The 24,432-nt window shown below is 41.7% G+C and overlaps 1 protein-coding gene across 4 annotated transcripts in view; it reads right to left on the minus strand.

Moving 5' to 3' along the window:
• The window catches only part of SENP5 (SUMO specific peptidase 5), a 66,050-nt gene extending 43,628 nt beyond the window's left edge, over positions 1-22,422 (minus strand). For 2 of the 4 annotated variants that reach the window (XM_036242832.1, XM_036242833.1), the window contains exon 1: positions 3,514-5,057. In XM_036242832.1, the coding sequence (XP_036098725.1) occupies positions 3,514-5,020 (1,507 nt within the window). In that variant the 5' untranslated portion in view covers positions 5,021-5,057. Of the gene's footprint in view, positions 1-3,513; positions 5,058-22,294 lie in introns of those variants that run through there. The other 2 variants (XM_036242831.1, XM_036242834.1) reach the window with 2 other exon arrangements.
• Positions 22,423-24,432: the final 2,010 nt, after the last annotated feature.

Genomic DNA, 24,432 nt, shown 5'->3' on the forward strand with positions numbered 1-24,432 from the left:
GGCTGCCACCCGTACGACCAACCAGGGCCGGGGACAAACCGCAACCGAAGTACGTGCCCTTAGCGGGAACCGAACCCGGATCTCTCCGGACCGCAGGCCGACGCTCTAACCGCTGAGCCAAACCGGCCAGGGCTTTCCTTCTTCTTTTTTGTTTTTGTTTAAATCATCAGATAGAAGGAGGAAGAAAAAAAGAGACAAGAGAGAAACATCGATGTGATAGAACTACATTGACCGGTTGCCTCCCGTAGGACCTGACCAGGGCCGGGGACAAACTGCAACCGAGGTACGAGCCCTTGACCGGAAATCCACTCATTGGTCTGCGGGCCTTCGCTCTAACCGTTGAGCCAAACTGGCCAGGGCTCTAATTAAATTTTTAATCCATATAGAATATGTTATGATGTAGGAATCTATTTCTTTCCTTCCCAAACAGTAGCTAATCTGAGGACAGAATCCTAGATTTTCATATCCTCCCTCATGTCTTTTAAAGTTGTCTTGTACAAGCAAAACCCAGCATTAATTCATAACTGTCACTGCAAAGCATCCAACTTGGTTGGAGTAACTTTCTCTTTACAGGCATATTTCATTAGTTTATGAATATTTAATAAAATAATAAAACAATAAGTAAATTGAAATGAGTACAATTGGCCCTTAATATATAAATCCACTGCAATGAGCATAATGTGCAATTATATTAGAAAGGAACTAGCATTCAGAATACCATGGAACTTAGTATTGGCTAATGCTATAGAAGTCAGTGAAGGGAGCATCTACTATACTGACTGTCCTATATCGATCCCTATTCTCATGGTTGTACTAATCCTGATTACTCAAGTCTAGTTCTTTATTTGTTGAACCTGTCTCTTTCATTGTGTTGGCTTTCCTTGGATGTTTGGTGATAGATTCTGGGCTCTTCTCTACTTGGGTAACTTGATGGGTGGAGGAAGGTCTATGAAGGGCAATAGCTGTTATTCTGCCTTGAACTACTTTCAATGGATTGTGGATGCTAAGAATTCCAAAAACTGTTCTGAAAATGCTGCTCCTCATTCTTGCTAGGTGTGTTAAAAGTATTGGAGCAGGGTGGATGGGAAATGTCCTCTCTCCCCATCAATCTCTTGTTTTTAGAATTTCAATGCTGTATGCCAATTATATCTCATAAAACAGAAGGAAAAGAATTTTAGCTTGAGAGTAGAGATCTTCCTTGCTGATATGTGGCACAGGTAGGGAGAGATGCTTTTGTTGAGATTCCCCAACTACTTGGTCTTTTACCGTGGATCTCCCCTTTCCTCTCCACCCCCACCATCTCCAGAAATGGGACTCACTCAGTGTTGCATAATTTTCCTGCACTAATCTTCCTTCTGCCACTGGGGCTACCCTATGGACTTTCCCTCTACTTCCTATCTTTTGGGAGATTCTGTTTCTAATTCACCAAAACTGTCCTAGTTTTGAGTATGGAAATACATATGTGTTTTGTTTTGTTTTTTAAAATCCTCACCCAAGGATATTTTTCCATTTATCTTCAGACAGAGTGGGGGGGGGGGGGGTGGAGAAAACATTAATACAAGAGAGACACATTGTTCCACTGGTTGCCTCCTGCATGACCCTGAACAAGGTTGGGGACGAACCGCAACTGAGGTACATGCTTTTGACCAAAATCGAACCCCCAACTCTGGTCCGTGGGCCGACGCTCTAACCACTAAGCCAAACTGGCCAGGGCTATATATATGTATTTTCAGTATACTTGTCATGTATTATATTACAGACCACTAATGTGAATATGAATTCTGTAAAAATTCCTACTTCTTCATGTCATGCTACAGTTTTACTATATGCCATATTCAATTTAACAGTTTTTTTTTTTTAAGTGCTGTATCTATAAGTTAATTGGTATTTGTGGGTAAATGTTAACTATTTCAGGTTTATGTATCATGGTTCTGTTGAACTCATAGTAGAGAAATTTGTCTTTCTCTCTTCTACGACAGAAATAGGTTTTTCAAAGATTTGCCAGGATTCTGTACTTTGTGGTTTTTCTGCGTGTGTGTGAGGAGTATTTTTTATATATACTTAATGGTTTGGCAAACAAAGTGTTCAGAATTGTTTAAACTATCAAGAAGTGACTCTCCTAACTACTCAGAAAAAGCCATTTATAACAATTTGATTTGTCTATCCAGATATGCCTTATACAAATATATGTGGACACAGATATGTATATACTCTTCCTACATATGTGCATATGTATAATTTAACAAAACTGCAACATTATGTTTTACAACTTGCTTTTTTTACTTTATATAGACAGCTTTCAGTATCAGAATATAGATCAAATTTATTCTTTAACAGTTTCATAGAATACTATTGCCTGGATGTGCCATAATTTATATTTCCATAGACACACTTGTTTTGGTTCTGTCTTAAGTAATGTCCCTGTACAAAATTTGTACTCTTTTATATCTTGGATAAATTGCAAGAAGGGGAATAGGTCAAAAATTGATACTACTATATTGTCTTCCAAAAATGTTGATGCCAACTTACTTCATGGGGTAGATTTTAACAATTAGACTTTTAAAACATAACATAATAACTTGAAGCAATAAAGTAAATAAAGACAGATACATTTTACTATGAAAGACCTGAAAATTTCTGTTAAGCAAAAATATCATAAACAAAGTCAAGGCTTTTATCTTTTGGGAAAGAAAAAAAAAAACTCTGATAGTATTTATAAGTTAAAATGGAATTTAACATCCTTAAAAGTAGAATGATGCTACGTTCTTAGACTAGCACACTGCCTGGTACACAGGAGCTTCTTGTATATTAAATAAATAAAATATAAATAATCCAATAGAATAATAGGCAAAGGAAAATTATATACAAACAAAAAATGTCCAACAAACATAGAAAAAAAATGTTCAAACTTTAAACTCAAAAACACATACTGACTTGGGGTGGTGAACACACAATACAATATATAGATGATGAATTACAGAATTGTACCCTTGAAACCTATATAATTTTATTAACCAATGTCACCCCAATAAATTAATAAAATTCAAAAAAAATTTTAAGTGAAAAATAAAAACTGAAAATAAAAAAACACAAATTAAAATAAAAAACTCTGATGATCTGTAAGACTGGCAAAGTTTTACAAGTATAAACTGGTTCAACTTTTTAGAGGATAATTTAACAATTCTCTTAAAATGTTAAGTGTGACTATTCTTCCACCATCAATTCTACTACTACCAATTTAACTTACAGAAACAATTGCATAAGTATAAAGAAGTAGTTTCACTGCACCATTGTTTATAGAAGAAAACAACTGGAAGCAATACAAGTGTCCATCAATCAAGAATTAAATAAATTATGGGATGTCTATATAATACAGCAATAGAAAAGACTTCAAGAATGTCTAATTACTTAAAGGGAAATCCATGTGTGGAAGGGAAAAATACTCTCCTACAAAGGATAATGGACAGCAAGTATGGGCTGGAGGTTGGGGGAGAATAAAGGAAGAGTGCATACCAGAAAGGCAGATTGACAGCTGTTCATCATCCACTGGAGATGCTTTTTGACTGTTCTTCCCACCTCCCATTTGATTTTCTAGTGTGAGTCCACTGCACATCAGAGGAGCCTCCAGTGGATTTTTACAGTAAGGGTGGTCCAGTAACTTAGAACTAAGAATGTTCTGCTTCAGAGATCCATCCTCATCCATCTGGCATGAGTTCTCATTCTGAACAGTCTCTTCGGACTTAGTCCCATCTACACTACTTACAGATTGATCTGCCCCAGACACTGACAATTTTACCGTGTCATCACTGACAGTACTTGTCCGATTTTCCTGACCCAGAGTCACAGTTTCTCTTTCGGTTTCTGAGATAAACATGTTACTAGAATGATGGTCTGGTAAGGGGATGTCATGAATCAGCTCTGAAAACTCCCACTTAGGAGAGGAAGAGGGTGACTGGTCCCAGGTGTATGTGGCACTGCCATTCTGTTGGTCAGGGAATGCTTCATCTAAACCAAGCTCCTTGCCCAAGAAAGGGCTTCCTTTAGTACAGCCATCAGGCATATGAGAGTTCTTTCCCTTCACCACAGCACTGCTGTCCATATCTGGAAAGTGTGGTTGATGCCGACAAGAAGGGTCTTTAAGTTCTGGGGAAGGGAATGGGCTGCAACTGCCACCTGCACCGTTCTCCCTAAGGGTCTCTTGATGGTCCCCAGTGACCTGCACCCAGCTTTGCTGGGCTTTTTTCAGCCTGCAAAGTTTGCTTTTTGTTTTGAAGTGCTGGGATCTGAAAATCCTGTACCGAAATCTAATCATGGATAATTTCTCATACATCATAAGAGGAGAAACTTTTATTCTTCTATGTTGGTTAAGTTGGAACTTTTTTGGAGTCAGGGATCCCCTATTCCTGTGACGCTCCAGCCCTTGATAGCAGCCATAACAAAAGCGCTTCCTCTTATGGTTGCTCAACGTGACCACAACTGCACCACTCTCACCTGAACTTTGGCTGTCCCCATTGAACCTCATGGGAAAGTCAGAAGCTTGCAGCTCTGTGCTAGGTCTGTGATCAATGGCCTGACCTAAAACACTATTTGCTGGTAAGTCAGCAACTGCCTGCAAAAGACTTTTCTCTTCATGATACTCATGGTCAGAGTTCTTTGCTGGGAGCAACTTCTCTGCTTGAAGTTTCAGGAGGGTCCTTGAGGAGGAAACCAAGTGTTTAGTACTTTTTCTTTTCACTGTAGAGGACAAAGCACTAACATTTTCAGCAGTCACATTCGACTTTGTCTTAGCAAAAAGGTGTTCATCCTGGATCCACGTTTTCTGAATTTGAAAGGCCTTCTTTCTGCACTGGAAATGCCTCAACTGCCTGCTCCAAGTAATTGGCCTTCCCAACTTTGCTTTCAGAATGCAGAAGTGCTGGTGAAGGTAGAACTTTTTAAAGCCTCCAAACCCAGTATTCCATTTCTCAGAAAAGGCTAAGTGGATTCCTTTCCTCCATAGAATTTTCCTCTGTTTTTTCATTTTTCTGATGCATAATGAAATCTGGATGTAGCTGTAAAGAAGAGAAAGAAAAATTACATTTCTACCCTAAAAATTAGGTCATAAAGAGCCCTGGTCGGGAAGCTCAGTTGGTTAGAGCATCATCCAGATACACCAAGGTTGCAGGTTCGATCCCTGCCAGGACACATACAAGAATCAGCCAATGAATGCATCAATGAATGGGACAACAAATCAATGTTTCTCTTGTTCTCTCTTTCCCGTCCTTTCTTTCTCTAAAAAATAAAATGAAATTAAAATAAACTAGCTCATAAAGATATATTCACAGAAATATACATTAGAAAACTGGGAGAGAGAGGAGGGGGGTGGCAGGAAGAGGACACAAATAAATAAAACTAACAAAACAAAAAAAAAGAAAACTGAAAAAAGAGAGCACATGAAGTTCAACTTACATTATCAGACATAATGAAATCCTACCTGATCAAGGAATTCCCCACAATGAAAGTTGAGGAGGAAGGAAGTCATGAGTACTCTAACATGACCGTTTGCTATACCTGCCTATGATAAATCTCAAGAATCATTTTCCAATATGCAGTCAATTTCTGATGGAACAAACAAGGGCAGGGAGTTAGAAGAGTCAGAACAGAATTTATTTCTAAGTGTTGGCCCTGCTTCTCATTTGCTAGTGACTTTAAGAAAGTCACTCAAATTCTGTGTTCTCATTTGTTTTGTTTTTTTTTTATCCTCACCCAAGGACATTTTTTTCCGTTTTTTGCACAGATAGAGTGGGAGGGAGAGAGAGAGAGAGAGAAACATCGACGTGAAAGGGACACATCGAGTGGCTGCCACCCGCACGACCAACCAGGGCCGGGGACAAACTGCAACCGAGGTACATGCCCTTAGCGGGAACTGAACCCGGGTCTCTCCAGACCGCAGACCAACGCTCTAACCGCTGAGCCAAACTGGCCAGGGCTCGTGTTCTCATTTGTAAAATGAAGAATGGGATGGAAGAGGGAACCAGATATCATTTAAGATAGATTCCATATCAAAACAATTTGTTCCATGTAGCAAGTTTTAGAAAGCACATATTCAATAAATGTATGCCATATCAGTATCTAAAGAGGAATACCAGCCTCTTCTTTATCAGTCTATCAATGACTTTCTAAGTGACTATGCAGGGACAGGACTCTATCAGGTGCTTTCACTCAGTTATGCCTTCAAGTAAATATTTTTTAAAAAGCCAATGTAGTGTGTATGTGTGTGTGTTTGTGTGTATATGGACTTCAGGAATACACTTATGGGAAATGGTAGATAAAATTATACTAAAAACTAAAAATGATTCCCCTTAGATTTAAGATCTTACATTACTGAAGGCCCTCTAGCTAGAAAGGCACCAGCCACATGAGATGGAATAGAAGAAATACTAGGCTATGAATCAGAAAACCAATATTTTAATTTCAGCTTGCTAATAATCTACTAAGAAAAGTTGTATTACCATTCTGTGCATCAGTTTTTTCTGGAAATAAAAATGGGGGACTTAACACATTTACCTCAGTTCCTTCTCTAAATCCCATTAAGATGACAAAAATGTGTTTTTAGGCAAAACTACTCAAGGACAAAGATAATAAAAAATGAGGCGAGAACAATAAAATTTTTGAAAGGAGAAAGGAATGTTCTCTCTCTCTCCCATTTTTTTCGTGTGGGAGGCAACCAAATTTTTGGTGGCCTTGCTTCAGCAAGGCAGAAAAAAGAAAAAACAGGGTCAAGATGGCGGGTAGGTAAACGCGGTATCGCGTCCTCCCACAACCACATCCAAGTTACAACAAAACTACAGAACAACCATCATCCCAAACCGCCTGAAATCAAGCTGAATGGAAGTCCTACAACTACGGAATTAAAAAAAAAAAAAAAAAGCAGCTACATCCAGACCGGTAGGAGGGGCGGCGGCGCGAGGGGTGGCGGCAGCGGCGCGGCGGCGCAACTGGCTGGTCCCACACCCAAGTGTGGCGGATAAAAATCAGGAGGCTCCCGCGGCTGGGAAGGTCCTTCCTGAGGACTGAGGGGTCCCCGTCCCACACCAGGTGCCCCGCTCAGGGTTCCAGTGCCAGGAAGAGAATCCCCATAACTTCTGGCTGGAAAAACCAGCGGAAACTGAGGCTCAGGGAAGCTGACCTGGCTGGAGCCACAGGCAGCTCCCTAAAGGGCCCGCGCACGGACTTATCGGACTCTCTCCCTCTAAGCTCGGAGGGGAGGCAGCTCGAGGGGCACCAGAGACATACAGGGAAGAACTGAGCTGTTTGGCACTGGAGCGAGGGCTGGAGAGGGGGCTTTCTCGGGGACAAATGTGCTGTAAGAGGCCTTTGTTCCTTTGGTGAGTCCTTCCCTGGGGCGGCAGACAGTCGCCATATCTGGGACTCCAGCAACCTGGCTCACACTGGTAGCCCCGCCCTGCTGACTCCCTGAGGCCCCGCCCCGCCCCACCCAACTTTCAAGCCCACCCAAGCTGTTGCTACTTGCTTAACCATAGGATTGGCCTGTCTTGGATCCTGCTTCAGGTTTTTCCTAAATTCTTTTAAACGAGCAGCATCGGGTCTCAGCGAGCCCCATACCTCTCATTAAGTAATACACAGAAACAAACACAGGGAGGCAGCCAAAATGAGGAGACAAAGAAACAGGTCCCAAATGAAAGAACAGAACAAAACCCCAAGAAAAGAACTAAGCGAAATGGAGATAAGCAACCTAACAGATGCTGAGTTCAAAATACTGCTTATAAGGATGCTCAATGAACTCAGTGAGGGCCTCAAGAGCATAAAAAAGTATCAGTCAGAAATGATCGCTGCACAGTTAGAAACGAAGGAGGCTTTAACTGAAATAAAGAATAATTTACACAGCTTCAATAATAGAGTACATAAATCCAAGGAGCAAACCATCGATTTGGAATATAAGGAAGCAAAAAACGCCCAACCAGAACAGCAAAAAGAAAAAAGAATCCAAAAAAATGAGGATAGTGTAAGGAGCCTCTGGGACAATTTCAAGCGTGCCAACATTCGCATCTTGGGGGTGCCGGAAGGAGAAGAGAGAGAACAAGAAATCGAAAACCTGTTTGAAACAATAATGGCAGAAAACTTTCCTAACTTGGTGAAGGAAACAGACATACAAGTCCAGGAAGCACAGAGAGTCCCAAACAAGATGAACCCCAAGAGGCCCACACCAAGACACATCATCATCAAAATGCAAAAGGTTCAAGACAAAGAGAGAATCCTAAAAGCAGCAAGAGAAAAGCAGCTAGTTACCTACAAGGGAGTTCCCATTAGGCTGTCAGCTGATTTCTCAAAAGAAACTTTGCAGGCCAGAAGGGAGTGGCAAGAAATATTCAGAGTGATGAAAACCAAGAACCTACAACCAAAATTACTCTATCCTGCAAAGCTGTCATTTAGAATCGATGGACATATAAAAACTTTCCCAGACAAGAAAAAGTTAAAGGAGTTCATCACTACCAAACCGTTATTATATGAAATGATGAAGGGTCTTTTTAAAGAAAAAGATAAAATGTATGAACAAACAAAATGGCAATGAATGCATATCTATCAACAATGGAATCTACAAACAAAATGAACAGGAAGAACAGGAACATTCTCATAGATACAGAGAACATTTTGTTGGTTGCCAGTTGGGAAAGGGGTTGGGGGAATGGATGAAAAAGGTGAAGGGATTAAGAAGCACAAATTCATTGCTAGACTGACAAACCTCAAAGGGAAAGGGGTTGGGGGGTGGGAAGAAATAAACCAAAGAACTTATATGCATAACCAATGGACACGGACAATAGTTTGGGAAAAGGTGGGAGGGGGGCGGGAGGGGGGAGGAGGGGGTCAATGGGGGAAAAATGTGGAACATCTCTAATGCATTTTACATCCAACAATAAAGATGTGGGAAAAAAAAAAAAAAAAAAGAAAAAACAGAAGAAAGGAGGTGAATGAATGTTAATAGACTTAGCAGGCCAAAAGAGCAGAAACTAAGCCAGCAGTAGGGGAAGCCAAGAAACAAGCTACAAGACCTCAGAAAGGCTTAAGAATTGGAAGCAATAATACCTATGAAGGCCAAGGTATGAGAGGAGTGGGAAAAAAATTGGTTCAAAGTCTGAATAAGAAGCAGACCATAGCCCTAGCCAGTTTGGCTCAGCAGTTAGAGTGTCGGCCTGCGGTCCAGAGAGACCCAGGTTCGGTTCCTGCTAAGGGCACGTACCTTGGTTGCAGTTTGTCCCCAGCCCAGGTTGGGTCAGGGCTGTGCGGGAGGAGGCAGCCACTGGATGTGTCCCTTTCACGTGGATGTTTCTCTCTCTCTCTCACTCCCTCTATCTCTCCCCCTCCCACTCTATCTGAACAAAAAATGGAAAAATGTCCTCGGGTAAGGATAAGAAAAAAAGAAACAGACCCTAAGCAGATAACCAAAGTCTCACTTTCTGGGGAGGATGAACCAGGAAAGTTAGGCACATCATGCATAACTTAGGGCAGGGCTAGAACTGGAGGATATTAAATAAGTTTACTAGTGAATTTCCTCCCTAACATCTTTCGCCACTCACTTCCCAGAAAGGTTTACACCCCAACAGTATAAACCTTCTTCCCAGGGGAGAAAGAATCATTCAAATAGAAAAGATGAACAGATATTGGTATTTTGGGATGCCTCAACTAAACAGGCCTGAACAATTTACTCTACAGTGAACCCCAAAGTTTAAGAAGCAATGACACCCCAATTCCCTCCCCAACTCCACACAGCAGGTAATTGCCCTGCATCTGCCCAAGATTAGTTTATCCTTCAGAAAGGATACAATAATGCAGATGGGGATCCCAAGCATAATTTGAAGATGGAATTATAAACTGAATATAAGACCACCCCAATACATTCCCACTTATCTCCCAGAACCCTGGGTAGTCTGTCTTATCCATCCAAGCAGAGATTGGTTCTTCTCTAGAGAATCTGATTATTCCACAAGAAAATACATATATACAGATATCCCCCTCTCCAAAATGGTCCAGGCCACAGTGCACCCCAAAGCTGACTAGCCCCATCACATGCTCAGAATTTCCAAGCAACTTCCTAGTGGTCTTTCTTCAAAATGACAGGATAACTAAGAATCACCAGACTTCTAGGTATCAAAAGTAGACCAAACAGATAAAAGCAAAAACTTTTCTATATACATTATCTTGTTTAAAAATTTTTTTTTCCTTTATTGATTTAAGAGAGAAAGAAAGTGAGAGGGAGAGAGAGATAGAAACATTGATGAGAGAGAGCATCAAGTGGCCACCTCCTGCATGTCCCTATTGAGGATCAGGCCCACAACCTGGACATGTGTCCTGATGGGCAATCAAACTGGCAAACTCTTGGTGCATGGGTTGACACTCAACCACTGAGCCATACCGGCTAGACTCTATATACGTTTTTAAACTTAACCTTAAAAAACTAACAGGGAGCCCTGGCCGGTTTGGCTCAGCAGTTAGAGTGTCGGCCCGCAGCCCAGAGAAACTCGGGTTTGGTTCCCGCTAGGGGCACGTACCTCGGTTGCAGTTTGTCCCCGGCCCTGGTTGGGATCATGTGGGTGGCAGCCAATGTATTTCTCTCAATCGATGTTTCTCTCTCTCTCTTCCTCCCTCTCTCCCTCTTGCATAATCTGCAGATGAATGCAAAAAGTATCCTCAGGTGAGGATAAAAAAACGAAAACAAAAAACACTAACTGGGAGCACCCTGGCCGGTTTATCAGTGGTTAGAGCACTGGCCCGAAGACCAGAGTTGCAGGTTCGATTCCAATCAAGGGCATGAACCTTGGTTGCAGTTTGGTCCCCAGCCCTGGTTGTGCAGGAGGCAACCAGTCGATGTGTCTCTCTCACATCAATATCTGTCTCTGTCTATCTGTCTGTCTGTCTGTCTGTCTGTCTCTCTCTCTCCCCCAATCTGTCTGAAGATAAATAGAAAAATATCCTTGGGTGAAGATTTTTTTAAAAATTAACAGGGAGGGAAGGTGAGCTATTTATTGCTTAATGGCTCTAGAGTTCAGTCTGGGAAGATCAAAAGCTTCTGAAGATGAATGGTGGTGATGGTTGAACAACAATGTACAAATTTAAAGCCACTGAACTATACACATAATAATGATTGAAATGTTAAATTGTGTTGTATATTTTATCACAATTTAAAAACTACAAGAGGGAAGAAAAAAAAACTAACACAGTCCTCAAAGAAGTATAAGAAAATCCAATGGGCCTAGAGGAAGGCTCATGTTCTGTTTACTCCCTTCGCTGTCTGATTGGTGGGGTGTGGCTCACAGGTCGCTAGGGCAAGCAATCTGGTGGCATGGCAGATGGGTTTCAGAAGCAGTCACCATTGTAGGATGGGCTTCCAGTCAGACCATTGGCTAAACTCTTGTACTCATTCTTGTACTGAATCTGCCTCCCTCCCAAAGACGCAATAAAACAGTGACTGTTCAGAAAAAATTAAAATAAAAAAAAATCCACTAGGAAAAAAAGAATAGACTGTTTATTATTTTTTAAATTTTTTTATAGATCCAGAAACTTGTAATTTTTATATGGGTAGAATTGTTTTTTAAGTAATAACCATAAATAAAAGGGCCTTGAAAATTAAAAATAACAGAAATAAATGAGCCCCAGCCAGTGTGTCTCAGTTAGTTGGAGCATTGTCCCATACACCGAAAAGTTGTGGCTTCGATTCCCAGACAGGGCACATATCTAGGTTGCAGGTTCGATCCCTGGTCAGGGCACATACAGAAGACAAACAACTGATGTTCTCTCTCACACTGATGTGTGTGTGTGTGCGTCTCTCTCTTTATCTCCCTTCCCCTCTCTCTAAAAATCAATAAGCATGAGGATTAAAAAAAAAAAAAAAGAAATGAAAAACTCAAAAGAAAGTAAAGGGCTAATATCCCTTATACAATGAACTCTTAAGCTGAGCACTAAAGAACAAAAAGCCCAATGGAAAAAAAGACATATGGAAAAAATTCACATATGAAGATTTTTAAATGATCCTTAACCGTAAGAAAAAATGTTTAACTTCACTCAAAAAAAATTTTAAAAAATGATGAAGTGGGGTTGGGAGTGGGCGAAATGCGAAAAGGTCAAAAGGTACAAACTTCCAATTAAAAATAAATTAGGTCGCCCTGGTCGGTTTGGTTCAGCGGTTAGAGCGTCAGCCTGCAGTCTGGAGAGACCCGGGTTCGATTTCCGCTAAGGGCACGTACCTTGGTTGCAGTTTGTCCCCGGCCCTGGTTGGGTTGTGTGAGTGGCAGCCATTTGATGTGTCCCTTTCACATCAATGTTTTTCTCTCTCTTCCCCCCCCCCACTCTATCTGAACAAAATATCAAAAAATGTCAATGGGTGAGGATAAAAAAATAAAAATAAAATAAATTAGGTCATGGGATATAATGTACAATATGGTAACTATAGTTAATAACACTATATTGCATATTTGAAAGTTGCTTAGAATTAATCTTCAAAGTCCTCATCATAAAACTGTTTGTAACTATGTATGGTGATAGATATTAACTAGACATAACAAATTATTATGTTGTACACTTGAAATTAATTTAACATTATTTGTCAATTAAACTCAATTTTTAAAAATTGGCAAAAATTATGACACCTTCTGTTGGTGGGAGTACAGTCGGCCCTCAGTTATCGCGGTTAATCAGTTCCAGATTCTACCATGATAAATGAATCTCCACGAAGTAGGGTTCTTTATTTATATACAGTCATCCCTCGCCACTTTGTACTTCGACTTTCGCAGCTTCACTCTATCGCAGTTTGAAAAAACCATGATAGAGTGAAACCGCGAAAGAAAGTCGAGGTGCAAAGTGGCGAGGGATGACTGTAATGTAACTTTCACACTTAGCTGTTGGGAATACAAACTGATAAAAATCCTTTTGGAGGGGAATTTGGTAATATCAAACAAAAGTTTTAATCTAGCAATCCCACTTTTAGGAATTTACCCTGAAGATATAACACCAATAATGAAAATACATAGCACAAGGTTACTTACTATACTACAGTTTGTAACTGCAAAATACTAAAAACAACCTGAATGCCCTTACATAGGAGAGTGGCTGAATAACCCTACAATCATCCACACAATGGGAATGAAGATATAAAAGAGTAAGAATGAGCGCTGTGAACTAACAGTAATATCCAGGTTAAGTGAAAGCAGCAAAGTTCAAATGAGTATCAGCAGTATGCCACTGCAATAGTTTAGCTAAGTGCAGTTAGATACAAATGTCCACACAGATCACCCTCACTCTGACACCAAATGCAAGTTCAGGAAGTTCCCCAAACTATCCTCAGGTTTGATTATTTGCCAGATCACACCAAAGGAACCGTCCCAGATTAGAGGACTTAAAACTAAGAAGAAAGGATAACTAATGCAACATGAAATCCTGGATTAGGTCCTAGCTCAGAAAAAGGAAATTGGTGGGACAATTGACAAAATTTGAATAAGGCTTATACATTAGTTAACAGTATTATCTTAACATTAACTTCCCAGTTTTGATAATATACTGTAGTTACACAATACAACATTGGGGGGAAGCTGGGTAAAGTATATATAAATTCTTAAATTTTTTTGTAAACTTTAAGTTTTGTGGGTTTTTTTATCCTCACCCGAGGGTATTTTTCCATTTTTTGTTCAGATAGAGCGGGAGGGAGAGAGAGGAAGAGAGAGAGAAACATCGATGTGAAGGGACACATAGAGTGGCTGCCACCCACACGACCAACCAGGGCCGGGGACAAACTGCAACCGAGGTATGTGCCCTTAGTGGGAACTGAACCCGGGTCTCTCTGTACCACAGGCCGACGACGCTCCAACCGCTGAGCCAAACCAGCCAGGGCTAAACTTTAAGTTTTTTTTAAAAATCCTCACCCGAGGATATTTTTCCATTTATCTTCAGATAGAGTGGGAAGGAGGGAAGAAGAGAGAGAAACATTGATGTGAGAGAGATACATCAATTTGTTGTCTCCCACACTACCCCGACCAGGGCCAAGGACAAACTATAACCGAAACAAGAGACAGGCAAAAGAAATATTAAAGAAAATGGTAAGAAGCCCGGCCAGTGTGGCTCAGTGGTTGAGCATCAACCCATGGCACCAAGAGATCGCCCGTTTGATTCCCAGTCAGGGCACATGCCCAGGTTGTGGGCCCGATCCCCAGTAGGGACACGCAGGAGGTGGCCACTTGATGCTCTCTCTCATCAGTGTGTCTATCTCTCTCTCTCTCCCTCTCCCTTTCTAAAATCAATACAGAAAATAAATTTAAAAAGAACAACTGAGTCCTGACTGGTATGCTCAGTGGTTAGGGTATCAGCCCTCACACCAAAGGGTCTTGGGTTTGATTTCTAGTAAAGAGCATGTACCTGGGTTGTTGGTTCGATCCCTGGCCCCAATCGGGGTGGGTGTGGGAGGCAACCAATAGATGTGTCTCCCTCACATCAATATGTTTCTCCCCCCTCCCCCCTACCTTCCACTTCTCTAAAAAAAAGAAAAAAAAAACAATGGAAAAAGTATCCTCGGGTGAGGATTAACAAAATAAAAAGTTAAACTGATAGAATTCCTAAAGTGTCTGAATGCAAAGACAGGAGCTATAGATTATTGGAAGAGAAAGTGTGAAGATAAATTAGTAATAAGTACAGAGAACACTAAACAAAAAAGACAATAATTTCAAGGACAACAAAAAGTTGTATAAGAAAGGCAAAATAGGCCCTGGCTGGTTTTGCTCAGCGGTTAGAGCATCGTCCCGCAGACCACAGGTCCAGGTTCGGTTCTGCTAATGGCATGTACCTCGGTTGCAGTTTGTCCCCGGCCCTGGTTGGGGTTGTGTGGGTGGCAGCCACTCGATGTGTCTCTCATGTCGATATTTCTCTCTCTCTCTCTTCCTCTCTCCCTCCCTCTCTATCTGAAAATAAATGCAAAAAAAAAGGAAAAATAGCCATTGTAAATCATAGTGTACTAGGTGGCTTAGCTGTGACAACTACCATGTACATAATCGTGATAAGGTAAACACTGATCTAACCCAATGGTTCTCAAGTAGATACCCCATACCACAGGCTAATCCTACATTTGGAAATGTGTGGGAAATACATGGTTGCAATGAATTCAGGTTAATATTGATATTTAACGCTCAGCGTTCAGGAATGCTAAATATCATGTAATGAGCGGGATAATAAAGAACTGTCTCACCCAAAATGACTAGCCAAAATTATGGTATCACTATATGGGGAGGATAGGTTGGAGAGTAGATAAGAAGTGTACACGTATACAGAAGTGAGGAGCAGATGAAAGAGAACTAAATCTTCACTTTCCATAGTCAAAAGATAAAGCCTAAAACCAGGAAATCAAAAGTAACATTATAAAACAAAAAAGTACCATTATAAACAGGTAATTCAGAGACCTGCTGTTTATAGCAAGAGAACAGCTCAGACTTGAAAAAGGCTGCCTTTGGTAAATGGGAAATGGTGGAAAGGGCAGAACTCTGCAAACCAAGCCAGGAAAAGCTAGAGGTTTCTGCCTGTACCCCACCCTCAATTGTGCATGGTATCCCCAATCCAAAGACTGTTTTACCCTCGCCATCTAGATACTAAATCTCTAGTTACCATGTATAAAAAAAGGTCTAGTCTTGAAAGTACTTTTCTTAAAAACAGACTTTCTCACAATTGCTCATATTTTTTGTCCTACTTTCACTCACCTCTACAGCAGGTGACACCTCTAATCCTGAACATTTTAAGGCTCTGAAACACAAATGTGACTACTTATTGGCTTTTTCAAGACTGCTAATCAGTTACCACTAGCCTATTCTGCTTTTCAACTTCCAGAATTCCAGAACTTTGTTATTCTCACTGCTCTTATTGTCATTTGGATTCTAAAAAACAACAAAATGCTTCTCTACTGTTTTAATGGTTTTCAGGCTAGAGTGGAAATAAATGTGTATTGCTGATCTAGTGTTTACAACATATTGTTGAATGAAAAAAAAAAATCAAGTTGCTAAACAATACATATGAGCCCATTTGTTAAAGCAAAAATTTTAAGTATATTTGAATATTTACAGGGGACAAATGTCTAAAAGAATTTACACCAAACTATTAACAGTTTAGACCCACAGTTTTTTTGTTTTTCTTTATTGATTTGTTTTAGAGAGAGAGAAAGGGAGAGGGAAGGAGACAGGAACATCGACTGGCTGCCTCCTGCATGCCCCCACTGGGGATAGGGGCACAACCTGGGCATGTGCCCTGACTGGGAATCAAACTGGCAACCTCTTGGTGCATGGGTCGATGCTCAACTACTGAACTACACTGGCCAGCCTAGACACACAGTTCTTAAACTGTGTGCCAAGGCACCCTGGGGTTCTGTAATAAATTAATAGGGATGTTATAAGCTATTCCAAATTAGAGGGAAAAAGTGATATTCTTTATCTGTCAAACACCTTATAAACTACCTGTTCAAGACAGTTCAGTTTCAACTTAGGTTATGCTATGTTCATTACAAAGGAGAGAGCTGTACATGTTTAAATGCTGATGAAATACTTTACTATGGATTAAGATGGCAGACTGAACAGATAGACACATTTTACTTTCAGTCCCTTCTAGAACCCCATTAAACCCTAGCTGGTGTGGCTCAGGGGGTCTCAGGTTGGATTCCCAGGCAAGTGCACGTACCTGGGTTGCAGGTTCTATCCCCAGCCCGGTCAGGGTGCATGTGGGAGGCAAGTAATTGATGTTTCTCTCTCTCTCTCTCTCTCTCTCTCTCTCTCTCTCTCTCTCTCTCTCTCTCTCCCCATCCCTCCCTCCCTCCCTCCCTTTCATTCTATCTGAAGATAAATGGAAAAAGATGCTTGGGTGAGGATTAAAAAGCCAAAAAACAATGGAAAAAATATGCTCGGGTGAGGATTAACAACAATAAAAAAAAAACCATTAAGATGAGACTAGCCCTGGCCAGTGTTGCTCAGTTGGTTGAACATCACCTTGTGCACCAAAAGGTCGCTGGTTCGATTTCCATTCAGGGCACATACCCTGGTCGGGGTGCATACAGGAAGCAATTAGTTGATGTTTCTCTCTCACATCAATGTCTCTCTCTCTAAAATCAATAAAAACATTTTTTAAAAAAGTTCTGCTCTGGCTGGTTTGGCTCCGTGGTTGGAGCGTGGGCCCAGCGACCAGAGAGTGGCGGGTTCAATTGTGGTCAAGGGCACATATGTACCTCAGTTGTGGTTCTGTCTCCAGCCCTGGTGGGGGTTGTGTGGGAGGTGTCTCTATCACATCAGTGTTCCTCTCTCTCTCTCTCTCTTTCTCTCTGTCTTCCCTTCCCTCCCTCCCTCCCACACTATCTGAAGATAAATAGAAAAAATATCCTCAGGTGAGGATTTAAAAAAAAATTCTTTCTCCTAGAGGTAAAAAGACAGTGATGAGAATAGCTGTTGTGTAGTAAATAAACAGGAGTGGGGTTACCCACCTCAGAAAAATAAGATAGAATGGTTTGTGGTAGGAAACAAGATTAAAAACAAAACTAACAAAAAATTTCCCACTGGCATCAGAGGGCATGAATGAATCATAAAAAAGATCAAGACTGAGAACTGGAGACTTGTACATTTATGGTACCTATTGATGATACTTCCTTCACATTCAGCCACCAGATATAAAAATGATTAAGTATCCAATTTTGGTCTCAAGTCCTTATAGACACAGAAAACTACCTCAAGGATCAGTAAAAGTGGACTTCTAAACTCCACTTTTCACTGGATCTTAAGTTGTTACAACACTACCCCTGCCTTTGTTTCTATGCCAAATCTTTAATACCATTTTTTTATTAAAAAAAATTTTCAGTGTCTTCCATCACCATTTATCCCTGCTATGCCCTCTTCCAACTCCACCCACCCTCCTCTCCCTTTAATACCAGTTTAGATTACAATTGTGACCCTGGGTTCATATTTATTATTTCTAAATATCTCTACTTGAAAAGTATGCTCTAGCAAAATCTAAAATTCAACAATTTTTAGCCCTGGCTGGTTTGGCTCAGTGGTTGGAGCGTCAGCCTGCGGACCACAGAGTCCCGGGTTCAGTTCCCGCTAGGCCCTAGCGGCTAGGGGCAAGTACCACAAAATAAAAAAATAAAATTCAACAATTTTTAAAACTTCAGAATTAAGTATTTCAAACTCACAAAAATACAAAATTTAGAGACTCAGAGACTTGATTTTTCATCTAAGTCATATATCATATGTTTCTCTAGACTCTGAATTCATAGACTACCTGTTAACACAGCTTTTTTAATCAGCAAATTCAGAATGCCCTTTGTCATCTGGTTGTAGGAAGTTAACATGCTATAAATTAGGTCATTTTTAGAAAGGAAATAATTCAGCATCTTCCTGTAGAGAATTTGTGATGTAAAGTTAATTTCTGGCTTCACTACTAATACAGAACAGGAATTACTGGAGCAATGAGAAAGCTATCAAAGAATATTTGAGGGTGAATATATTTCCCTGAAAAAGAATGTTCAACTCTGCCTGATGGTCTATTATCTTAATTCTTAAAATATTACCGGCCTCCTCCTGAAAAAGTCATGAGGTTTTCACTATATGGGTAAGAAAAATATGTAAGGCACTGGTAGCACCTCATTAGCTGATGCATTTTAGGCATCTACCAAATTCTTTAAATCAGTGGCACAGTACAATTTAACCAAGAAGAGAAAAAGTGATTAAAAATTCAAGGATGAGTTTAAAGCAAATACTGAAAGTTAAATCAGGTATTTATAACGCAATATAGAGCTTAGTTCTCAAACTGAGTTCCATAGGAAGCTGGCTAGTAATATAAAGTTGTCATGCATACCAGAATGTAGGAGGAGGGCAAAGTCTGTGTATAGTGTAGTGGGTTACAATAAGCCAATACAAAAGCAAAATATTCTTAAATTGGAATTTTTTTCATGGTTTATGAAGGTTTGGCACAAAAGCCTACTAAAAATTTGATTTATAAAGTGATATAATCTTTATATTATTCTGCCAAAAACAAACCTAAACAACAGTTAGTAGGAAATTTTACTGTAAAATCTAGTTTCATCAAAGAGTATTAAGGCCCTAGCTCAGTTGGCTGGGCACCATCCTGTGCACCAAAAGGTCACCAATTCGATTCATGGTCAGGGCACATGTCCAGAATTCTGGTTCAGTCCCCACTTGGGATAAATGCAGGAGGCAACCAATCAATGTTTCCCTCTCTCCTTTCTTCTCTCTCTAAAAAATCAATTAAAAACTAATTTTTAAAAAAAATCCTCACCTGAGGACATTTTTGCATTTATCTTCAGAGTGGGAGGGAAAGAGGAAGAGAGAGAGAGAGAGAGAAAGAGAGAGAAACATCGATGTGAGAGAGACACATCAATAGGTTGCCATCCACACAACCCCAACCAGGGCGGGGACAAACTGCAACCAAGGTACATGCCCTTAGCAGGAACCGAACCCGGGACTCTCTGTTCCACTGGCCGACGCTCTAACTGCTGAGCCAAACTGGCCAGGGCAATAAAAACTACTTTTTTTTAAAGCAGTATTAAGGAGTCTAATCACAAAGAAAGCTATAAAAACAATGACACATACTGACTTAAATAACTTATTTTTAAGTTTTGAGCTCAAAGCACTATAAAACCTGAAGTAGTACTATTGATTCAAGTGAAGTCATTTGTTAAGAAAAGGAAGAAAAAGAGAAAAATATTAAGAAGGCAACAAATTATTTGGGCATGACACTAATCTTTGAGTCTTTATAAACCAAAGTATGAAACCTGATCTACATCTGTGTTTTCAAACCATGAATCACCTGAGAAGCTTTTTTTTTTTATTTTATTTTTCTTTATTGATTTTAGAGAGAGAGAAAGAGAGAGGGAGAGATAGAAACATCGATGAGAGAGAACATTGATTGGCCGCCTCCTGCATGCCCCCCACTGGGGACTTGGCCCACAACCTGGGTATGTGCCTCAACCAGGAATCGAACTGGTGACCTCTTGGTGCATGGGTCGACACTCAACTACTGAGCCACACCGGCTAGTCTCACTTAAAAAGCTTTTTAAAACCCACAAATATCCAGGTCCCTGGGGTTTGGTTTTAATCCCCCAACTGCTTCTGATGCCCAGCCAGGTTTTGGAACCACTGGATTGATGATCCTCAAGGTCTCCTTCTTACCCATGACTTAAAATTCCAAATTGACAATTCTGTGTCAAAAAAACTAAAGATTGCACTGGCTGGTGTGGCTCAGGTGGTTGAGTGACATCCTGTGCACCAAAAGGTTGTTGGTCCTATTCCTGGCCAGGGTACATGCCTGGGTTGTGAGCTCAATCTTCACTGTCCCCATTAGGGGGCATACAGAAGCGGCCAATAGACATTGATGTTTCTTTCCCTCTCTCTATCTAAAAATCAATCAAAATTTAAAAATTAGCCCTGGCCGGTTTGGCTCAGAGGTTGGAGCGTTGGTCTGCAGACCAGAGAGTCCTGAGTTCAGTTCCTGCTAGGGGCACGTACAAAAAAAAATTAAAAATAAAACAACTGAAGATTGCACTTGGTTACATATTGCACAGCAGCCACCAATCATCACATCCCATCAGAAAAAGAAAGCATATTTAATTTGTGTGAGCAAGCAATTACAAGAACAGGGACTGTCCGGGCCAGTGTGGCTCAGTGGATTGAGCGTTGCCCCTTGCACTAAGAGGTAGCCAGTTTGATTCCTGGTCAGGGCACATACCCAGGTTTTGGGCTTGATCCCCAGTAGGGGGCATGCAGGAGGCGGCTGATCCATGTTTCTCTCTCATCAATGTTTCTTTCTCTCTCTCTAAAATCAGTAAAAACATTAAAAATCAAATAAAATTTTAACTGTCCATCCCTCCTTTCTGCTTTATAAAAAAGAAAAAACAGGAGCTCTCACTCAAGTCACTGACTGGATCTCCCATCCCTCCTCCCCAAACACTTCTCTAACTTAGGCTCTATTATATTTCACAGTGATGAATGTTCTTCTCTTCAATACAGAGAACGGAATCTCCTCAGACTGACTTAGAACTGTAATAATGTCCAAAGGACTCAAGTTCCTGCGTTCTCTGCACATTTTCAATTAACATGAAATGTTCTAGAGGCAAGGTGAGGGGTCCTCAGAAATACATACAAAGAATTCCTCCTAAAGTAGGCCAAGAAATGAAACCCCTTCCAGCTTTTCTCCTAGAAAGGAGCCAATGGACAAAGTTATTTTGAGTAAGAAGCAAACGTGGTTTGGATCATCCTTCATACACTAATAATGTTTTATCAATAATTATGAGACATCTAGGTGACTAGGAGACCCTGATTTCTTCCTAATGCTGGCTAACCCAAAGCAGAGACTGCAGTCAGATTCTAACCACACAAGATCCTAGTATCTCCTCTGGCACCCCTCTCCATACTAAGCTTATTCTGGACAAAAGACAATTCTTAAACTGAATTTAACTAGATTCCCAAAATATCTCATGAATTTAACGTACTTTTGTTTAATTCTCCTTACTAATTTATACAGGTATAAGAAAGCTCCACTTTACATGCAATCAAAATGTCTGTGTCTAGCACGAGATTAAAACCACTACCAAATCCTAGGCTAGGATTTCAACTCAGCTCTCTGACTTCTAAGTCCAAAACGCTTCCCCACATTCTGTTCCGCATCCCTCCTCTCCCAAGAGCGTGGCCATACGGTGGAACTGGGGTTGATTGATACTGCCTAGCTCTATTCAAGTTCCCACCACCCTAATGTTTAATTGTGCCATACCCGTTCACTACAACAGGGTCCCAGGAGCGTGTGTGTGTGGTGATGGGGGTGATGGGGGTGGTGGTGGTGGTGGTGGTGGAGTGGGAGACCAAAGGCAGGAAGGAAGCAAAACTGTCCGAATAAAAACCCTTGACTTCCAGGACGGCAGGACTGGAGGTCCTCAAAGAGCAATTCTTCCTCTCAACGCTTTCCCCAGCTTCAGGAGGAGCTGCCGGGGGAGGGCGCTAGTTTTCTCTGCTTCTGCGTTGAACAGCTCGAACTGGAAAGGAACGGGGGAGGACAGCGGTCCCTAGGGACGAGCTCCCTCCCGCCCCCAGAAAGGTGCAGAAGCGGCCTCGGGAGAAATCTGCTGCCTCCGTGGCGGACGTGGAAGGAGGGCAGCGCTCGAGGCCTCCAGGCCGGGGTGCTGAGCTGGCGCGCGCTGGCGCGGGAATGGCCAGGCGGCTGTCATTCGGCCGAATTGACACCCCGGCTCCCGCTTACCTCCGTCCCTCATAGCCCTCACCTGCCCCGCCGCGGGCCCAGATACTGCGGCAGCTCGGACTGCGGCCCCGCCTTCGCCAGCTCTAGGGAAAGCCCGTCAGCGAGGAAGTGTCCGGCCTGCTCCGAGCGCCCACGGCCGCGGAGCTTCCTTCGGAGCGGCTGCTGGTGCCGGCGCTCACTTTCATCGTCACCTCCTTCGGTGCCCTTCCGCCCCAGCCCCGCCGCGTGCAGGGGAGGGGGCGAGAGCTAGCGACGCCCGGCGCTGAGGGCGTGGCTCCGCCCTCCCTCCGCTTCCGGCGGCGTGTGCGTCCCCGCCCTCCAGACGTTCGGCTGGAGCGCATCGCTTTGCGGGTCAGCACTTGCTCTGCCATCTGGCCCACCCGGCGCCTCCTCCTGGATGCGTGAGGACTTGTAGAAACTGTGATCTAGAAATTGCAGTCTTCACGAAGCATGTTTGAGACTTCTGTTAAGCCGGATCTGAAATTTTTACCTTAAAAGGGTTGGGCCGACCGCCACTACTCTGTGGTCCCTCCCTCCACTAATTCCTTTTGCTAAACGCGAGAAAGATCGCATTCCTGCTTCTGGAAGCTTTGGCCCAAGCTTTTCTTCTCTGGTTCTCTCTTGGTGACCTTATCCATCGATATCGTAATGAGCCTCTTTATCTGTGCCTGGCCTTTCCTCATCTGAGAACACTGTCACTGGAGGACAAAGCCCGGATTTATTCACTGTGGTAGCGGGGCACCAAATAGTGACCGACCTACAAGCGCTAAGTCTGTGCAGTAGATCTGTTACTTCCTTTCTGATGAGAGAGGAAAAGTGACATCAGCCTGATACGTGCATTATTTATTGAACTTTTTTTCAAATGATGAGAAAATTTAGAAAGTCACAGAGGCAGAAGAGCTGTAGAAGAAAGGGGCCCAGAAAACAAGTTACAGAGGCAAAAGGGGCCAAAGGTAAGGCACCTGGGGGAAAGCCTCGAGGAAAAGGAAGGGCCCTGGTTTGCTCCCCTCCGGGAGAGTGCCCATTGAACATTTTTAATCTTCACCGAGGATATGTTTTTTATTGATTTTAGAGAGAGAGTAAGGGAGAGGGAGAGAAAAACATGGATATGAGAGAGAAAACTGATGGGCTGCCTCGGGTGGGTGTCCCACCTGGGAGTGAGGCAGGGAGATCAAAACCCTAACCTGGGTATGTGCCCTGACCTGGAATGGAGTCAGTGTGTGGTTGGTGCTCCAACCAACTGAGCCACACCAGCCAGGGCTGAACATTTTTGGAATATAAACATAGAGTAGTCTTTCTCTTGCAAGGCCTCAGCCTAATTGTGGGGAAAGTGACAAATAATATAATGCAACAGGCCTGGCTGGTGTGGCTCAGAGGTTGAGCGACAACCCGACCCATGCCTCTCTTCCTTCCTCTCTCTAAAAAAATCAATAAAGACATATTTAGCCTGGCTGATGGGTTGAGGTAGCTGGTTTGATTCCTGGTCAGGGCACATGCCCAGGCTGTGGGCCAAATCCCCAGTGGGGGGCATGAAGGAGGTGGCCAATCGATGTTCTCTCTCATTGACATTTCTCTCTCCCTCTCTCTAAAAATCAGTAAAGAAAAAAAAAAAATTTAAAAGAAAACATATTGAAAAAAAGATCAAAACAATAGTAAAATTGACTAAATGTGGTTTGCTTTTTAAAAAAATCTTTGTTGAAAGTATTACAGATGTCCCTCCTTTTTTCTGTGGTTTGCTTTTAATTATCATGTGTTAGCAATTTCTAAATGTCAGTAATAAAGTACTCATAGCCAAACAAAAACTTTCCTTAGTCTTCCTTCTAAACAATTGTTGTAGTTGCTATTGAGGTTTAACATACTGTCATATGCCACTTAACAACAGGGATATGATCTGTGATTTCAACATTGTGCAAACACAGAGTGCACTTATACAAACCTACATGGTATAGCCTACTATACACCTAAGGTACATAGTATAGCTTTTTGCTCTACAGAGGAAGAAAACTAATTTTCCTTCTACCTTTCTAGGTTCTTGGCTAAGACATCCCTGTAATAAAAGGTTAACAGGAGAAAAAGAAACATAAAAGTTTAATAGGGTATGGAAAAGGGGCCACACCCTGGCCAAGTAGCTCAGTTTAGAGTGTCATCTGGATAAAAAGA

Source organism: Molossus molossus, unplaced genomic scaffold (genome assembly GCF_014108415.1).
Source record: "Molossus molossus isolate mMolMol1 unplaced genomic scaffold, mMolMol1.p scaffold_m16_p_5, whole genome shotgun sequence".
NCBI classification, from domain to species: domain Eukaryota; kingdom Metazoa; phylum Chordata; class Mammalia; order Chiroptera; family Molossidae; genus Molossus; species Molossus molossus.